Genomic DNA, 16,030 nt, shown 5'->3' with positions numbered 1-16,030 from the left:
TTCCTCCTGGTTGGGGAGGCTGCCGGGCCGCAGCTGCCGCCTCCCCGAGAGCGGGCGCAGAGCCGATTCCCGGAGACGGTGCCCGCTGAGATGCAGTGACTTTGTGTTGTCGAAGGCTGCGGGGTTTAAGGAGTGGCGGGTGGTTCGGTTACCACGGGCTGCCGTCACCGCGCGGGTCGGGTCCGTGTGGACCATGTTCAGTCTGGATCATTAAGGTCCCTCGCTGGCCTCGGAGAAGCGAACGCTGACCCTTTCCTTGGAGAGCCAGGGATCCGGTTCCATGCTTCGTTAGCATGGGCTCTTAATTATAATCTAGACATGCGCTTTGAAGAGACTGTCTGGACTTTGTGCACGGTAAAATCAGAGAGAGCCTGTGTCTCACATTAGCAGCTGAGAAGCCGGCGTCTCGGAGATGGCGAGGGGAAGGGCAGTTCTGGTGGCGGCTCAGGACGGGACGGAGTGAAGTGAGCTGGAGGGAGCCGGCCCCCCTGCCTGCCGCCCAGCCTCCAGGGCGGCTGTTGCCCAAGTCCGCTGGATTTCAGTCTGTCTCCGTGTATTCTGCACGTCGTAAGCATGCTGCAGGTGTCTCCTCAGTGCTTTAAAATGTCTCGTTCTTTTCCCTTTCATGTTACTCCTTTTATTCTTGTCCGGTTAACGGCCTCACCACCCGCCCAAGGGGCGCAGGCTGGAGACGGGAGGCCCTGCCAGCTCTTCCCAGCGTCCAGCTCTCTCCTTCCCTTTCTCGCGCCGTACCTGCCTTCCAGGCTGTTCTCTGTTCAGTTACTGCTTCTTGTCCCCTGTTCTCCCTTGTCTCAAGTCCACCTTTTAATCTGCTGAAAACACAGCTGGGACCTTGCCACCTGCTCATGCTGTTAGAGACCGGCCAGCTTAAAGGCCCCTTTTTCTCTGAGGCCTTTTCTGTTCTCTCGCGTTTCCATGACGTCTGTTTTCTTACAGTGCTTGTCCCACTGTCCAGTGACGAGTCCGCCCCCCTTTCCAGGCTGAGTGCAGCCGTGGCGGCAGGGATCGTAGTCGTCCACGTCTGTGTGCTCAGCAGCCGCACGGTGTCGTATCTGGAATGTTGTCAGCCCCCAGTATGGTTTTGGATGAATGATTTAGGATGACGTCCTCTGCCTCCCACCGTAGGCAGCTGCAGCGGGCTCTTTGCGGGGGCTCATCACGGCGTGCCTTTCCTGCCTCTCCTTTCCTTCAGTCACTTCCCACAGCTGGAAATAGTGTGCGCCCCCCCCCCCCCCCACCCCGCTCCCAGCCAGCTGTCCTGCCTCTTCCGCGGACGCCTCTGTAGCTTCTCGTGGAAATTGGCGCTCTTTCCTGTATCTGGAAGCATTCTCTCTGTAAACCGTTGAGGCCTTGTCTTGCCCTCCCTCCGTACTGTCAGCTTCAGTCCGAGGTGTTTGTCTGCAGGTAAATGTAACTCCCTGGGGCAGGGACTCTGCCTTACTCATCACTCAACCCTCTGTGATAATAGTAAGCACTTTGCACGTGGCTGGCTGCTCTATTAATTGGAGAAACGAGCTGAGCGAGCCACTTAAGCAGCAGTTCTTAGTGGCGGGCACGACAACCTGTAGGGGCCCCTGAGCATTGCAGACCGCGGGGCGCGTTCAGGAACCCAGGGCGCTGCAGGGAGCACGCTTGGCAAAACGCTGCTAGGATGTCATTGTTTTACTTGAGCTGCTTTCCTCCCCCAACCACCCACTGCCTGTATAGCCTGAGCGCTGAGCGGTCCCCAGTCACCCACTGCTTCGACTGTGTTGTGTAAAGCCTGGCTTCGCGGGCTTCCACCGGTCCGTCAGCCCGCACCGACTGGGCTTCTCCTGACTCCTCTGCCGTGTGGGGCAGTGCGCACGCGTGTCCGTGGTGTGTGTTCTGGCGAAGGGGAGGAGCTGTTTCGGGTAGGACTCTGCCTTCCAGTGATGCAGTCAGACCCTAGACAGGATCATGTTTTCACAATGGCCGTAGCATAGTGAAATGATTCCATTAATGTCATATCATGTTCTAGAATGTTCTCTGATACGATAAGATTAAGGAAATGTCATATCATGTTCTAGAATATTCTGTGATATGATAAGATTAAGGAAATACCATATCGTGTTCTAGAATATTCTGAGACACGATAAGATCAAGGATTGAGATGTGGAAGGCACTGTGTCTGTTGGAGTTAAAATCTTGCACAGACTGCCTGACACAGTGCATACTAATGTATAATCAGATTTCACAATACGCACCAGTATCCCCAGGGTAGCCTCCCTGTGTGGCGTGCTCTTCATTTCCTCAAATACATCCGTGTCAGTCCATGCAGCGGCGTTGCACCCTCGCAGCACCGCGGAGTAGGGGATGCCTGGAAGCAGAGTGGACGGTCTACTTCTAGGCATGATGGTGGAGAAGTTCACTTGTCTTTAGTGATTCTTTTCAAAATAAGGAAACAAAAACTCAGTGTTCAAGGACCAAAGGATTCAAGTGGTCATGGTGGTGGCTTTATGTGGAAATGTGCTGTTAGGTGTAACCATCACTAGTATTCCTTTTTCAGGAACTTTCTGGTGTTGGGCAGGTGTTCGCCCCTCCCGCCCCCCAGGTGTGATCACTAAACGGATGAAGAATTAGACTGTTGACACCCCTGCCCTCCAGTAACTTGCACGTAATTGCCGCCTCCTGGGGGCTGCTTTTTAAAAGACTTCCGAGGTGAAACCTAGGTTATCTCTAATAGAGCACAGTTCTTCTGGTAGGGTGGGTTTTTTTGAAATACAAGTTTTGAGAAGTTGACTTCTTAGGCTAGACTCGGAGAAATCCTCAGTTAGGCGTTAAAGATGAGTTAGAAGGCATGTGGCCTTTCCTTAACTTCAAAATTTAGAACTGTTGCGTCAGATAGAAGATGACACTGATGCTTGATGTCTGTTGAAAGCTGCAGTTGATTCTAAAACTTAACGTAATTTCAGAAATGTAAACTATGAAAAAAATGTACCTTTCGGAATGGTGGCACGTGTAGATTGTTGTCCATTGGCAGGAAGTAGTGAAAGGTCCCAAAGAGGTTTCTAAAAGTGTGCAGTCCTAACTGTCTTTGGGTATTTTTGGAAGTATCTTCTTCACCCGTGGAGTTCATCCATTATGAATTCATTTAGCGCACATTTACATGCATTCATGCAAAGCCATTTTCAGACTTCAGTTTAGGTTGTCAGTGGAGGAGATCAGGAGATGGGTGATTGTTTTGTTATTTTTTTAATGTTTATTCATTTTTTGAGAGAGAGAGACAGAGCATGAGCAGGGAAGGGGCAGAGAGAGAGGGAGACACAGAATCCAAAGCAGGCTCCAGGCTCTGAGCTGTCAGCACGGAGCCCAGTGTGGGGCTTGAACTCACAAACTGCGAGATCGTGACCTGAGCCGAAGTCACATGCTTAACCGACTGAGCCACCCAGGCGCCCTGAGGAGACGGGTAATTGTAAGGAGCACCTCTGAAGTGCGCTTTTATGTAGAGGATTAATTCTGGTGTAGTTTATATTTTCTGAATTATTAAATTACACCAGTTAGAGAAGTCATAAATACAGCAATGACTTCAAGTCCCTAAGTTAGTTGTCATGATTTTTTTTTTTTTTAATTAAGTTGTCCAAAATGCATATACCCCAGAAGGCAAGCCAATGAAGTCATATTTCACCGAGGGGTGTTTCTAGACAGGCAAAATATTACTTGCTTTCTCTTAAAATCTCATTTAAATTTCTGCCTTCTGGAAGTCTCCCGTGGCCACCCTGAAAGTGGAAAATAAATACAGGCTTCTGTTTTTCATATCTCTAAATTAAATAAAATTTCATAGTTATTTATTTTCAGCAGATTTTTTGGCACAGAAATAAAATGTCCTAGCTTTGTTAATTAGAAGAAGACTTTAAGGGTTCAGTTTCAAAAAGAAAATAATTTTTGAGACGTCTGTAAGCCGTGTTCTCAACTAATGGGATATTCGCTGATCCTTGTCTTTCTAAACAGGACAAGAATATCAGAGAATTGAGTTTGGTGTTAATGAAGTAATTGAACCTAACGACACCTTGCCGAGAACTCCCAACTACAGTATTTCAAGCACATTGAATCCTCAGGCCCCTGAATTTATCCTCAGTTGCACAACTTCCAAAAAGATCCCTGATGACGTAGATAAAGAAGCGGCCTACAGCTCCGTGGACTGCCAGTACCCAGGCTCTGCCCTTGCTCTGGACGGCGGCTCTAGCGTGGAGGTGGAAGTTCTAGAAAACGACGGTGTCGCGGGTGGTCTCGGACAGAGGGAGCGTAAAAAGAAGAAAAAACGTCCACCAGGATATTACAGTTACTTGAAAGATGGCGGTGAGGGGAGTATTCCCACAGACGCCCTGGTCAATGGCCACGCCAACCCAGCGGTCCCGAGCAGCGTAGGCTCAGAGGACGTGGAGTTAGCGGGCGCGGCGCCCCCATCGGGGACACCCAGGACTTGCGGCAGCCCTCAGGGTTCCACGGACTTCGTCAGCGACGCTGTGTCCGGCGGGCCTTTCCCTGGAGCCCTCGACGGCGATGCGAGGACTGCAGGGCAGCCCGGGAGCTGCCACGGGGCTGACTTGGAACAGTCCTGCCTCCCCGCAGAGGCCGGCAGGGACAGCCTGTTGAGGACAGCGGTGGCTCAGCCTTACACGGGGACTCACACTACTGAAAACTTTGCCGTTGCTAATGGACAAATACTTGAATCCTCTGGCGAGGGCTCAGCTGCCAATGGGGTCGAGTTGCACACTGTGGAAAGCCCGGACTCGGACGCTGCTAAAGCCGAGAGCGCTGCCCCTGCTGCCGATGCCCCGGCCTCTGTGGCGGGCACCGCTCCCGCCAGCCAGCCTAAGTCGTGGGCCAGTCTTTTTCATGATTCTAAGCCCTCTTCCTCCTCGCCCGTGGCTTCCGTGGAAACTAAGTATTCCCCTCCCGCCACGTCCCCCCTGGTCTCTGAAAAGCAGGTCGAAGTCAAAGAAGGGCTTGTTCCAGTTTCAGAGGATCCCGTAGCCATAAAGATTGCAGGTATAGTTCAAAACACAGGTGGAGAGTGGAGATGGGAGCAGGGCTCCTTCGCTCCGGGTGAGGAACTTTGAGGCTGTCTGGGCTGACGCAGCGGCAGGCCCTGACCTGTGTGTTACTAGGAATTTCTCGAGAATGGCCATGCCTTAATTGTTACCTGTCTAGACGTAAAAGGATATCTAAGCACAATGCCAGGGGCGGGGCGGGGCGGGGGCGGGTGTGCTCATACCTTTGTGTTAAGTGAACAGTCCGTGTCTATTACCAGTCCTTTTCTGCTGACGGGTTACATTTCCACTTTCTTGCCTTTTGATCCAGTAATTCTCCGTCGTGTGAGTGAATGGACGTGTACGTGTGTCACAGCTCTTGCACACCTTTGCTGTGGAATCCTGGATGTGGACTGAACTTTGCACTGTTTCTGTTCTGTTCTTTCTTAGGATATTAGAAAGCATTTGGGGTTTTTTCTTTCTTTAAATTTTTTTATTTTTTTAAAAAATTTTTTTTTCAACGTTTATTTATTTTTGGGACAGAGAGAGACAGAGCATGAATGGGGGAGGGGCAGAGAGAGAGGGAGACACAGAATCGGAAACAGGCTCCAGGCTCTGAGCCATCAGCCCAGAGCCTGACGCGGGGCTCGAACTCACGGACCGCGAGATCGTGACCCGGCTGAAGTCGGACGCTTAACCGACTGCGCCACCCAGGCGCCCCTCTTTAAATTTTTTTAATGTTTATTACTTATTTTTGAGAGAGGGAGAGAGACAGTGCGAGGGGGGTGAGGGGTAGAGAGAGAGAGAGAGAGACAGACAGACAGACACATAGAATCCAAAGCAGGCTCCAGGCTCTGAGCTGTCAGCACAGAGCCTGACATGGGGGTTGAACCCACGAACGAACTGTGAGATCACGACCTGAGCCAAAGTCGCTGCTCAACTGCCTGAGCCGCCCAGGCACCCTGGCGGGGGTGGTTTTCTTTTGTCGTCTGTTTTGGATTGAGGACGTGGATTTTAGTTCGTTGTAGCACATGAGGGTCAGCTCTTGACAGGAAAAGAAAAACTGCAGTAATTTGGGACAAAGTTGATGATTTTTTTTTTGAGGGTTCAGGCTCAAAGGGCGAATTTACTAAGAATCAGAAATGCAGGGGCTGTCTATGTTTATACATAGCTAAGAAGCCAGCGTATTTCTTCAGGTTTCTCTGTCCTGAGAAGTTCAGTCGCCAGCTCTTCAGGTTCTCGTCCCGCTAGCGGAGTTAAAAAAGGCTGTCTCGGGGCGCCTGGGTGGCTCAGTCAGTTGAGCATCGGACTTCGGCTCAGGTCATGATCTCGCGGTTTGTGAGTTCGAGCCCCGCGTCAGGCTCTGCTCACAGCTCGGAGCCTGGAGCCTGCTTCGGATTCTGTGTCTCCCTCTGTCTCTGCCCCTCCCCCACTTGCGCTCTGTCTCTCTCTCTCTGTCTCTCAAAAATGAATAAACTTAAAAAAATAAAGATACGTTATTATTTTGAGACTTTTTATTGAGTCTTAGAAATAGGGACTTAGAAATTGCTGCTTAGAAACATAGAAAGTAGTTTTGAGTATTGCTTCCTGTAAAACAGAGCAGCGGTAGCAGCGACACTAAACTCCTGGGACCACACACAGCTTAGGCAAAGTGGTATTGTTTGCAATTTCTTCCTCTTTGTTATAGGCTCCTGTGTAGACATTTACTTTGTAAGACGGTGAAATAAATTCAGTTTGTTACGAGTAAGATCACTGCCACAGACTTCGCTCGAATGGGCAGGTTTTTAAGCGTAGGCCCGCTTATTTTAAGCAGCATTTAACTGAGAGAGATTCTAGTTCCATTAAAAGATCTGTTGATGATGGTTATCCCAGAATTAGAATTAGCATTAGCATCTAACTGGTTCTACTAAGAGAGTAATTTTTATGTTGATTATTGTATTTATTAACTTTTGGTCAACAGGGAGAGGGAAATAGTTCAGATATGAAGTTTTTTCTGTTTTGAATTCTTAGAATAATATCAGTATCCACATTTGATTTTTTTTTTTTTTTTTTTTTTTTTTTAAATCCCAAGTTCATTTAGTTTGGATGTCCACATTTCTGGATCCTCTGCCCTGTCATTAAGTCTGTGGTTAATAAATACCAACTAATTTTTGTGTAACCACCAATGAGATACAAATTAGGAAGATAAACCGACTGTAAACAATAAGAACACCACATAAGGCATTTTGACCCGAAATACAGCCAGCTCTCGACTACTTGTACGTGTTGATCCGTTAGGTTAGTGGGTTCTGCTCTCACCTTCTTGGTGTAGGTTGTCCACGTTGTGTTGCGTTGGCGGGAACTCAAGTGGAAACTCTTACTCCAGGAGTTGGAAGGGAAGAGCACTTGGGCTGACCCCCAGACTGCTTTCCTCCAGCCTGCAGGGAGCAGGGGCCTGCGTGGGCTGTGGGGGGGGGGGGTTCTGTGGCAGTGCCTGCTTGTTGCAATCTGAGAGGGGATATTTGCCACTTTTCAGTAGTAACAGCTGAACCGGGAGGTGAGGAAAAGAAACTTGAAAATCTTAGCTTGTATTTGAAAGTGGTTACCAAGCCGTAGACCTGTCCACGTTTAAGAGTAAGTGTGGGGGACACACAGGTAGTACAGGGATTCCCTGTGTGTTGTGACGAATGTTTAAGTTTTCTGGGCTTTTGCTAAGAAACATTTATCCTATCCGATGCTTTCGAGTCACAAATAGAGCTGTTCTGTATTTTATGTTCGGCTTTTAAAATCGTGCACCGGTGTATCTTGTCTCAAAGGAGTGTAAATAATGGTGGGCAAGGAGAGGGACTAGGCTGAAACCCAAATAAAATGAATTAAAATTCCAGGGGGAAAGAGCGAAGTAAACTGAGGTCCTTGACAGCTCTAAAAATACACCTGTCTGGTGAAGAAATTGAAGTCCCTAATGCTACCGTTTATTATGAGTTTTAGTCAAAACCTATTAATGTATGGAATCGCACAGTGGTCTTATACCTAAAATTTGTTCCTGGAGACAGCAGCAGAATCATTACAAGTTGGATCTGCTCAGAAAAATGAATTCCTGTGTCCGTATTTGTTTCAAATATGTAAACAAGTACATACCTTGTGATCGATCATTTTGGTGGCTTATAAGCCAGATTTATTTATACTTCCCTTTTCCTAGGGGAATGATTTCTTAAATATTTTGTATTTCCTCTTCGGCTTTTCCAGAGCAGCGGAGGTAGTGATAACGTAGCATAATGTAGCTGAAAAGGTACCAGCACCGGTTTGTACGAGTCATGCTTGTGGATGGAGCGTTCGGTCCCTGTCTGATTCACTGTGTTTATGGTCCTGCTGGTATTTGGGCCGCGTCTCTCTCTTACAGAACTAAATCGAGACCCCCCCTCCACTTACTTACAGAGCGTGTGTTGGTCTATGCAGCCAACGGATAGTGGTACGTTTTGGTCACTTTGCTGTCCTGCTCCTGATTTGGTAACCCAAGAGAGCTTGTGTCCTTCCAAAGTGATGCGATGAGGGAGAGGGAAACACTTACAGGATGCTCTGGACGGTTTAGGAAGGTGACAGAAAAAGCCGGTCAGCATCAGAATGTTGATTACAGGCCGGTTACTGGGCCTTAAGAATCCAGGAAAGTTCTCTGCCCTGCATTTTCACACATTTTAAAAGGTACCGTGACCGCTAAATCCTAATTTTAGGAAAACAAAATTTGATGCCTAAAATACATACAAAAATAATCCTGCTTTATACTGACTTAAAAGTTTGCAGTGCAAGTGTTGCCTCCGGGTTTGTAAATCATTTCATTGGAATGATTTGTGGCAGTTTACGTGAGCCACTGTGTATGTCTTCAAATACAAGAAAGGCTGTTAACCACTCAGTTTTTCTGTGTGTCAGCAGATTTCATAAGAAAGTTAATTTTAATTCAGCCATTTAATGTTTAAGCTGGTACAGAAGCGAAGGCACTTCGGACCTTGTATGTGGTATGGATCGTTCTGGCATTCTGTGCCATTCTGGTCAACGTTGCGTGGGGCAGTCCCCCAGCCCGGTGCGAAGGGTGGATTGAGGAGGCCAGCTTCCTACAGCAGCTGTCTGGGTGGATCTGAGTAGTAAATTACACTGACAATAATGAACTGGAAGGAAGGCCTCCGGGGGAGGTTTGTTGTTCCAGTTAACTTGTGATTATTTGCCTTAAAAGGTGAAATAGAGAACCAACAGTGATGTCTTTGGGTTCACTGGTCCCACTTCAAGTTTCAGCCTCAGGAAGTACCCTGCCTTTTGTCCTTTGGCTCCGCCCTTCCTGGTTTTAATTCTTTTGACCTCAGAAATTGTTAGAGTGCTTATCGGACTTCAGGATAGGAATACAATAGCGAATGGAATTGGTGATGTTATAAAAGAAACTGAACTAAATGCAGCCGAGAGTTAGGCCAAAGTCAGATTCCTACTGGCTTGTCTGCAAGTCAAGAAGAATTGACTTGAGTTACAAGTGGCAGGATTCAGCAATAGTGACAGATGACCCTTGATAGGAATTAGGATCTTTGCACGTGTGTCTCGCCGGGAGGGAGAGGAGGAGCACATCACAGGTGTCTGTGTTCCGCCCGGTTGTGGTCTTTGCGGCTGTTGAGGGGGGCGGGCCCAGTGGCAGGTGCTGCAGAACCAAACCTTTACATCGTTTGGATGTGTGTTTCTTTTTTTTTTTTTAACTTTTTTTTTTTTAACGTTTATCTATTTTTGAGACAGAGAGAGACAGAGCATGAATGGGGGAGGGTCAGAGAGAGGGAGACACAAATCTGAAACAGGCTCCAGGCTCTGAGCTGTCAGCACAGAGCCTGATGCGGGACTTGAACTCATGGACTGCGAGATCATGACCTGAGCTGAAGTCGGCGGCTTAACCGACTGAGCCACCCAGGCGCCCTGGATGTGTGTTTCTTAAGAGAAGTTCCAGATGAGAAGAAATTTCATCTTTTTTTTTTTTTTAAGTGTATTCATTTTGAGAGAGAAAGAGAGTGAGCGGGGGAGGGGCAGAGAGAGGAGGAGAGAAAGAGAATCCCAAGCAGGCCCCGCACTGTTGTCTCAGAGCCTGATGCGGGGCTCGAACCCACAAAACGTGAAACCACAACCTGAGCCGAGACCAAGAGTTGGACATTTAGCCCACCTAGCCACCCAGGCGCCCCGAGGAGATATTTAATTTTAATTTTTTTTACAAACTTTCATTTCTTTTTAAATGGAACTTGATGTATATTCACAGAATGTCCAAAACTTAATTTTAAGTAATTTAACTTCTTGCAGTACTGAAACTTGTTGGTTTGCTCAAAGTTTTCCATAAATTAATTTCCTTTTTCCATGTCTTCCTGCCTACATCAGTTTCTTTTCTTTTTAAAAAAAAAACATATGTTTTTTTAATGTTTGTTAATTTTTGAGAGAGAGAGACCGAGCACGAGCAGGGGAGGGGCAGAGAGAGAGGGAGACCCAGAATCGGGAGCAGGCTCCAGGCTCCAAGCTCCAAACTGTCAGCACAGAGCCCGACGTGGGGCTCGAACCCACGAACAGTGAGAACGTGACCCGAGCCGAAGTCGGACGCTTAACCCACTAGCCACCCAGGAGCCCCACCGTTCTTTCTATTCTAATAAGGATTATCAGCGCCTGCCATCCTGCTAGGTGTCTCTGTAGACCCGTTGTGCTCTCGTGTCTGCACCTCTCATGGCCTTGCACGGTGCAGCCTGTCGACTCTGCCACAAGGGAGGCTGGAGTCTTCTGTTCCAGGCTGCGAAGTGAATGGAGCGGCAGAGTCAGGGTTTGAACTCTGGTTGTCTGCTGGTTGTCTTCCTGGACTCGTGCCTTGAGTCTCCTTTGCAGGGGCGCCTGGAGGCTTTCTGAACGGTGTGATAGGATGACCCTCAAACTCCACCAGGTCGTTTCTAACAAACTTGAGTGGAACCAACAACTTTAGTCTCCAGATGTTTAATTCACCTCCACATTACCCTTAATGGTTACTTTCTGTATGCCACCTACTCTCTAGGTCAGTGAGTGATGATTGGCCTTGTCTTGAGCGTTGTCTGAAGAATAAGATACGAAAGGAACAGATGTCCGCTCTTATTAGCAGAAAGACAGCAATCATCTGCAGAGAGGTGTGGGGCCTGAGGCCAGTAGGAGATGTGCTGGAATCAGTGGGGATGGCAAGATCAGGCCGGGACCGAGGAGGCCAGGAAGCTCTGGTACCCACACGGGAAGGACTCAGCAGAGCAGTTAGCGGCGTGACGGGGTTGTCTGATACCAGGTGGGGGTGATGGCGCCTCCTGCCATGGAGATAACGCAGTGTGCCTTCAGGGAAGACTGCTTCCGGTCAGCCCGCCTTCGAGAGTGGTGTTTAGGCTCACTGGAAGATGCTGACGACAGAATGGTAACTTTATTTTAGCTTGGGTACGACTTGCCACTGTAGAGAACGTTCTAGAATAGCAGTGTCATGATTAAGGAAAATCTGGAATGTTTGGAGTGGTTCCTTCTCTGTATGTTCTACCATGAAGACCTTAATCTACAAATGTTTGAATATTGTACCAGAGGCTCTTGTAAAGAATGTTGAAGACTTGAAGCTAGTTCAGTACATCCTCTAGTAAATGTACTGAGTGTCTTTTTGTTCCAGATTACGTGCTTTGAGTTTTTGCCCTGTTCATTTTGTGGCTACATGGCTGTTTGGAATGTTCGGTTACTTGCGGTCATTGAGCAAACCACTAGGTGATGCTGAGAGACTTGAATTTGAGATTGTAGATGCCGAACAGTGAAACTGCTTTTTTTTTTTTCCCTCCCTTAAAAAATAAGTGAACTGAGAGCAATGGCCCGAAGCTGGCGTTGGTTCCAACGGGAAGGGTCGATGTAGAAACTAAAGGTTTCTGTCCAGCCAGTACCTGCTGCTTCCCAGATCAGTGTTGGAAAGAAGTCAGCTGATAGTCAACTTTAAATTGGGTATATTGTCTGACTGCACAGGGCTGGAGTGTTTCAGCCTGCAGGTATGCAGATAATTTGGGGCACGTGGCTCGGGTGCAAACATAAGCAGGGGAGGAGCAGAGAGTGAGGGAGGCACAGAATCCGAGCCGTCAGCACAGAGCCCGACGTGGGGCTCGAACTCATGAACCTTGAGATCATGACCTGAGCCGAAGTGACCTGACGCTTCACTGACTGAGCCACCCAGGCGCCCCACACCTGTTTCCTTTTGCGTGGAGTTGATTTTTTTTTTTTTATATTTAAGAAGATATTAACTCAGGGGCGCCTGGGTGGCGCAGTCGGTTAAGCATCCGATTTCAGCCAGGTCACGATCTCGCGGTCTGTGAGTTCGAGCCCCGCGTCAGGCTCTGGGCTGATGGCTCAGAGCCTGGAGCCTGTTTCCGATTCTGTGTCTCCCTCTCTCTCTGCCCCTCCCCCGTTCATGCTCTGTCTCTCTCTGTCCCAAAAATAAATAAACGTTGAAAAAAAAATTAAAAAAAAAAAAGAAGATATTAACTCAAAGTACTTTTGACCGTCTGCAAACATGTTTTTGAGTCTGTTAAGGCAGTTAACATGGGAGGGAGATTTCAGATCTTCTGGTCCTTTTCTTTCCATTTTCCTTCCGTGTCTTGCTAAACAAGAATTACTGTCAGTAAGCCACCTCCCTCTTCTGTCTTTGCCCCTCCCCCACCCTAGAAGCCGCTCCTTCCTTGGAATCCTCAAAAGGAATTGAGGTTGCTGTTTCCTTTCTTTCCCCAGCGGTGAGTCGGTCCTTCCCTGGCTCCCTCCCTCCACAGTCCTGTGAGCCCCTCGGCACCCCAGTCCTGTCTCCCTCCTCAGGCAGGCTTCAGGCCGCTCCGCTCTAGCTCTCCTTCCTGGGGGCCTAGAGCCTGCTTCCGCCTCCACTGTTAATTCAAACCCCCGCGTCCTTCTAGGTTCTTCTTGGGCTGCCTCTTACATGTGGGTGGTGCTTAGGGCTCCGCTCCTGACACATCAGTCCTGCTGAGGATGTCTGGTGCCAGCTGCAAGCTGTGGGCCTGTGTGTGTGTGTGTGTGTGTGTGTGTGTGTGTAGATGTGGTACTTGCTGCTCTGTGGGTGTGAGTGCACTGCCGACTGGTGTAATCCGGGTACCTCGTTTCCACACCTCTGAAACTGAGCTTGTGACCTCGTCACTGTATGCAACAACAAGAAGCCTGCTCTGGGTGGGAGGCCCCATCGCCCCGGCCGGAGACCTTGCCGTGCCAGCTGCCATTTGCCGTCCTCGGCCCCCTGCCGCCTGACGGGTCGTCCAGTCTGGGGATGTGGCCGAGCATCCCGTCCGCCGACCCGCCTTCGGTTCAGCCTGCCCCGTTGTCCCCTTTTCGCTGGTCTACAAGCTCTCCTGCAGCAGGGCGACCTCTCAGCCACCTCTGTGCTTCCAGGACCCGGTGCCCGGGTGGGGCTCAGCGAGCGGCAGCGTGTCAGTTAGCAGAGGTCCTGGTGGTGAGAAGGCGGTTGATTCCGAGTCTTCTGGTTTGGCAGAAACGGCATTATTGTTCTTAGACGTAAAGCTGCTGTGGCAGAGACTCACAGGGGTCGTGCCTCTGCTGGAGTGTTCATCTGGGACTGATGCCCATTTGGAAGTGCACAGATTTTTTAATGGAATAATTATGTTAAATAATTGCCGTTCTGGGGCACACGTTGACAGGTATGGACCGTCGTGATAATACGCCACAAACACAACGCACAGCTCTGTTTTAAGGAGGAGATCTTAAGCCTGTGGGGAAAGTGAGCCCTGAAACCTTTGTGAGAAAGGGTCGTGGCGTGGAGCCCGGTACTTGCTGAGGGGCAGTGCGGACGCGGGTGACGCGTCAGCTCAGGCCACAGCCGTGCCGGCTCCCTAACCTTCTGGGCCTCTGTTCTCTCGCCTGTGACGTGAGCAGGATAGCGGTGGCCCCCTGACAGGGGTGTGAGCACAGTAACGAACGGTACAGCTGAGCCCCGCAGCACAGCGTCTTGTCACACGCCCTGTCCCGTCTCTGCCGGGAGGCGTCACCTGTCGCGCGTGGCCCAGCTCTGTACCTGGCGCGGTCCTCACGGACGCCCGGCGCTGCGCCCGCGGTAGGGGAGAGAGCGGAGAGCTGTGCCAGCCCAGACTAGTTGAACAGGTCCCAGCGGGTCTTCTGGAGCCTGTGATGCTTTACTTTTTGTAAATGGGAAAATCATTCACTGTGCTTCGTCAGTTAGAGGGAAGAGGACATTTACTGTCCCAGGAGGGAGGGGATAGGTGTGTGCGGACGTTAGAGCTGTGCAAATTAATTTCCTCATTTAAAGCTCAAGTCGGAGACCTGCCAGTCCGGCTGCGGTGTAGAATTAAAAGGCTTGCTTTTGTTGGATGCCTTGGATGGGTGCCGACATCACACGTACGCTCACTCCCTTTTTCTTTTCTGGGACACGATTTAAAAGGAAGCGGTGTGGCTGCAGATCGTGGCTTTTAGGCACCGGCTGTGCCGCGTAGCTCCCGAGTGACACAGGCCGGCCGGCGGGGGTTTAGAGACTCCGTCTCCTTCCTGGTGAAAGGGGGGTGGTGCCGCTCCCCTGGATTGCTGAGGATTCGGTGCAGCCCCTTAGCGCTCGTACGTCATCGAGCGCTTGCCCGGGTAAAAGGTGTCCTTGACTTGTGGCTTCACTGGTACAAGATTCGTAACGGGACATGGGGAGGCTTTGTCTTGTTTTAAAACTTTACTGAAAAAAATTACTTAAGGCGTTTAATTGCACCGCTCGAGCGTTCTGTGAAGATGGCAATCCCGTCTGTCTGCCGACCGTAGAGAAGAGTGACGTCAGGGTGAATCTGCCGAGAGGTGTGTTTCTGCCTGGAGCCAGGGCGTTCAAGCACACGCCTTGTGTGAGGAGTAGAAGTGCGCTACGTGAGACCGCTGTCTCAGGAAGGAGTGTCGCCCCTCCCTGGACGGTGATGGGTCGCCCACCGTTGGGGTGCGTGGGGTGCCGTGGCAGTTGCTGGGGCTTCCGCCGGACGAGGCTCCCGTCTGCACTCGAACTCCTCCGTAGCTGGCGTTTGAGGGACTGTGCTGTTGGCGGGGCCTGCCTCGCTGTCAGCATGCGGGGAGGGGCCTGTGTGTCTCAGGTCTGTTCGCTCTAACCCATGTAGTTCAGCCGTTTCTGTTTCTTGTTAAAATAGTTCTCTGCTCCCTGGTTGGATCCCCACGGAAAGATAAACAAACCTAGTGTTTGGGGGGAGAGTATTTTTAAAAATTTTAAATCGTTGGTTACTGCACACTGATATTGGGCCCCGTGAAGCTTCAACACAGTGTGCCTTTTCCTTGGATATGTACTTTCTTGAGGGGGATTTTAACGCTCCTCCAGAGTGTAGGAATTTCGTTCACTGTTATTTACTGGATGTCGTTAACTTCTTAAATATGCTTTTTCACTCTTTCAGAGTTACTGGAGAATGTGACCCTGATACATAAACCAGTGTCATTGCAACCCCGGGGGCTGATCAATAAAGGAAACTGGTGCTACATTAATGCTGTATCCTTCTCACATGCTGTCTTCAAGGCCCGCGGACCACGGCGTTCTCTTCCTCCGGTGCATTTGACTTAGTTCAGCTGCCATGGGGCTTCTGCCTTAAACTTTGAATCCGAAAACTTGGTTCCTTACTTAGTGTGCCTACCTTGCTTAAAAGATAGAGTTCTTCCTGCCCCCCAGAAAGGTGATTTGTTGACCGGTGAGTGACAGAATGAGGCCAATTTTATTTTCATTAGCATGGCCTCGAGTAATAGGGTAGCGTGTCCACCGACAGCTGGAAACATTGTTGTAATTGCTACATCTTGGTCGAATCAAGTTTTTGTATGTAAACTGCTGACTGCAGAGTAAGGCCTTACATGGAAATCACAAGGCAGTTGTCCTTACGGTTATTTGGTTGATTCCTTGAAAGTTTACATACGTAAGTCTTTCAGTGTCCTTGGCTTAGTTTTACATGCTTTGCGTTTAATGTGCCTTTCAGGAGTTTGGAGTGTCTGTTTCATTTCCTTTA

At 49.4% G+C, this 16,030-nt stretch overlaps 1 protein-coding gene across 4 annotated transcripts in view; it reads left to right on the top strand.

Annotated features, from left to right (window-relative positions):
* The window catches only part of LOC115503575 (kelch-like protein 36), a 104,583-nt gene that overhangs the window by 72,277 nt on the left and 16,276 nt on the right, over nucleotides 1–16,030 (top strand). For all 4 annotated transcript variants that reach the window (XM_030299894.1, XM_030299895.1, XM_030299896.2 and 1 more), the window contains 2 exons: nucleotides 3,991–5,031; nucleotides 15,434–15,525. In XM_030299894.1, the coding sequence (XP_030155754.1) occupies nucleotides 3,991–5,031; nucleotides 15,434–15,525 (1,133 nt within the window). The remainder of the gene's footprint in view (nucleotides 1–3,990; nucleotides 5,032–15,433; nucleotides 15,526–16,030) is intronic.

The sequence above is a fragment of the Lynx canadensis genome, chromosome E2 (assembly GCF_007474595.2).
Source record: "Lynx canadensis isolate LIC74 chromosome E2, mLynCan4.pri.v2, whole genome shotgun sequence".
Classification (NCBI taxonomy): domain Eukaryota; kingdom Metazoa; phylum Chordata; class Mammalia; order Carnivora; family Felidae; genus Lynx; species Lynx canadensis.
The sequence above is the reverse complement of the archived record's forward strand: the minus strand, read 5'-3'. Positions and strand labels throughout refer to the sequence as shown.